The 1,963-nt window shown below is 30.0% G+C and overlaps 1 protein-coding gene across 1 annotated transcript; it reads right to left on the bottom strand.

The window, feature by feature from the left end:
* Positions 1-466: 466 nt before the first annotated feature.
* Positions 467-1,672, bottom strand: LOC134278954 (heavy metal-binding protein HIP-like). Its single transcript, XM_062761261.1, has 3 exons — positions 1,659-1,672; positions 1,380-1,567; positions 467-895 (listed from the first exon to the last, which is right to left on the bottom strand). Coding segments are annotated over exons 1-3 (597 nt in total). The 5' UTR covers positions 1,661-1,672; the 3' UTR covers positions 467-488.
* Positions 1,673-1,963: the final 291 nt, after the last annotated feature.

Raw genomic sequence — 1,963 nt, 5'->3', positions numbered from 1 at the left:
AATAGAACATACAGTGTTGTTGATGAAACAAATTTTAACTGTGTCTATGAAATTTTTCTACAAATGATTTTTTCTACAAATGAATGTGAAATTATGTTATTAAAAAATTGGTCAATCATTTTTCTTAAATAAATTTTTCTCAACATTTTTTGCTTTATAAATCCAGTATTAAACGACTGGATACGATTCTGCAAAACGCCAAAAGTATTTTTTTTATTGTTTGACATGTTTGTTTAATTTTACTTTATTATAATTATTTTTTATTATTATTATTTTTTTTGGTTTTCTTTTAATTTGTTTTTTTTCCCTTTGAAAAAATAGTCTAATCAAATACTCACAAAATACTACATATACGTGGAAGTTGATTAAAAATTGACTATTTAATAATTGATTAAATAATTATCATAAAATCAAATTTATCTTTTATGAAAGTTACAGAAAAAAACAAAAAAAAAATTTATACAACACTTTAATTTTTAGAATATGTATCAAAACCCAGACAACTTGTAACCTGAAAGGAACGTAAAACTTTCATGTATTATTTTAGAAGTTGAAACGGCGGTTTGAAGCCAGAATTGATTTCCTTTTTTCAATTTTATGACAAGGTGCCCGGATGTGTTTTGCCAGGAGCTTGCTTGACCATTGTTGGATATATATGCTCGAACTGTGCCATCCACAATTCCGTAAACATACAGGGTAGATCCTCGGTCTGTACAATAGGTCCATGAGAAGGAGTAGACGCCATCTTCCGGTGCTGTAAATTTGCCTGTTGTTGGATTGTATCCTTCTCCCTCATTGGCCAATACGTTCGCAAATTTGAGGATTGTATTAACAGGTATGTTGTTCAGTCTTTTAGATAGAATTGCATGAAATGCCACAATCTTTCCAAGAGAACCTGAAGTAAATAAAATACACATAGGTTTAGTACATGTATATGAATCGATGTGCAAAATTGTAAAACACCTTTTTGTCTTTGCTGTATAATTTTTTGGATGGTGATTTACAGATTTATATATAGTTATCTGATGGTCGATTCATAAGTGTTATGTAAAAAGTTAGTATCCAACAGGGTTTTGATCTTTGTTGTCCAACTTAAGACCCAAAAAGCAAATGCATTGACCTTAAAAATAATACCTACGGTCGAGACACTGTATACCCAAAAAATATTGAAACAGAAAAGAATTTCAAATATTCTAATGTTTAATGGCAAAAAACGGGAAAAAACAGACAGCTATAACACATTCGATATCTTACATTCTACATGAGAAAAATCTTCATTTTATGAATAATTTGAATTTGAAATTTCAGTTTTTACTTCCATGACAGTCAGAAGGCAAAATGAATTCTGCATAAACAAAGTTTTGTTTTGAATTAGTTACCTCGATTATTTTCCTTATGACAATCACACTTTGGTATCCAGTCCATTTCCCGACAGACATTTTTATAGGTTACATAGTCATGGCGGAAGGTCTTTGGTTTTGGAGAATCAGCTCTAGTAATGACCATCATACAACACATTAAAACAAGGATCAGCGCCATGTTTGAATTCATTTCTTCAAAGTTAGTCCTAAAACTAATATGTTTAAGGAAAAATTTATGGAATTCTTCTCAAAAGACTTAGTGGTTTTATGCTAACATGTATTAAGCTGAAGAAATACATGAAACCTTTAATTCAAGATTTGCGTTGTTATATGGGTCATATTTTATACGAATCTAATGTTTAAAGGTGTCTTCCATGCTATTAAAATGAAAAATGAGATGACTTCCTGGTTTTGTTTTTCTCAAAATGAATTTGTGAGTCATATATTGATTTAGTGTGACAGAAATGAAATTAGAGTTGCAATGTCTTTAAACATGCCAAATTATTTTAGTAATAATAATTTTTAAAAATACGTCAAATACTGATAGCTTCTTGTTCATTGTCCTCCGCTGTCGCGAATCTATTCGTCTATAGCCGCCCATC

The sequence above is a fragment of the Saccostrea cucullata genome, unplaced genomic scaffold (genome assembly GCF_032062105.1).
Source record: "Saccostrea cucullata isolate Sc308-1 unplaced genomic scaffold, CSIRO_AGI_Scuc_v1 ctg404, whole genome shotgun sequence".
Taxonomy (NCBI): domain Eukaryota; kingdom Metazoa; phylum Mollusca; class Bivalvia; order Ostreida; family Ostreidae; genus Saccostrea; species Saccostrea cuccullata.
The sequence above is the reverse complement of the archived record's forward strand: the minus strand, read 5'-3'. Positions and strand labels throughout refer to the sequence as shown.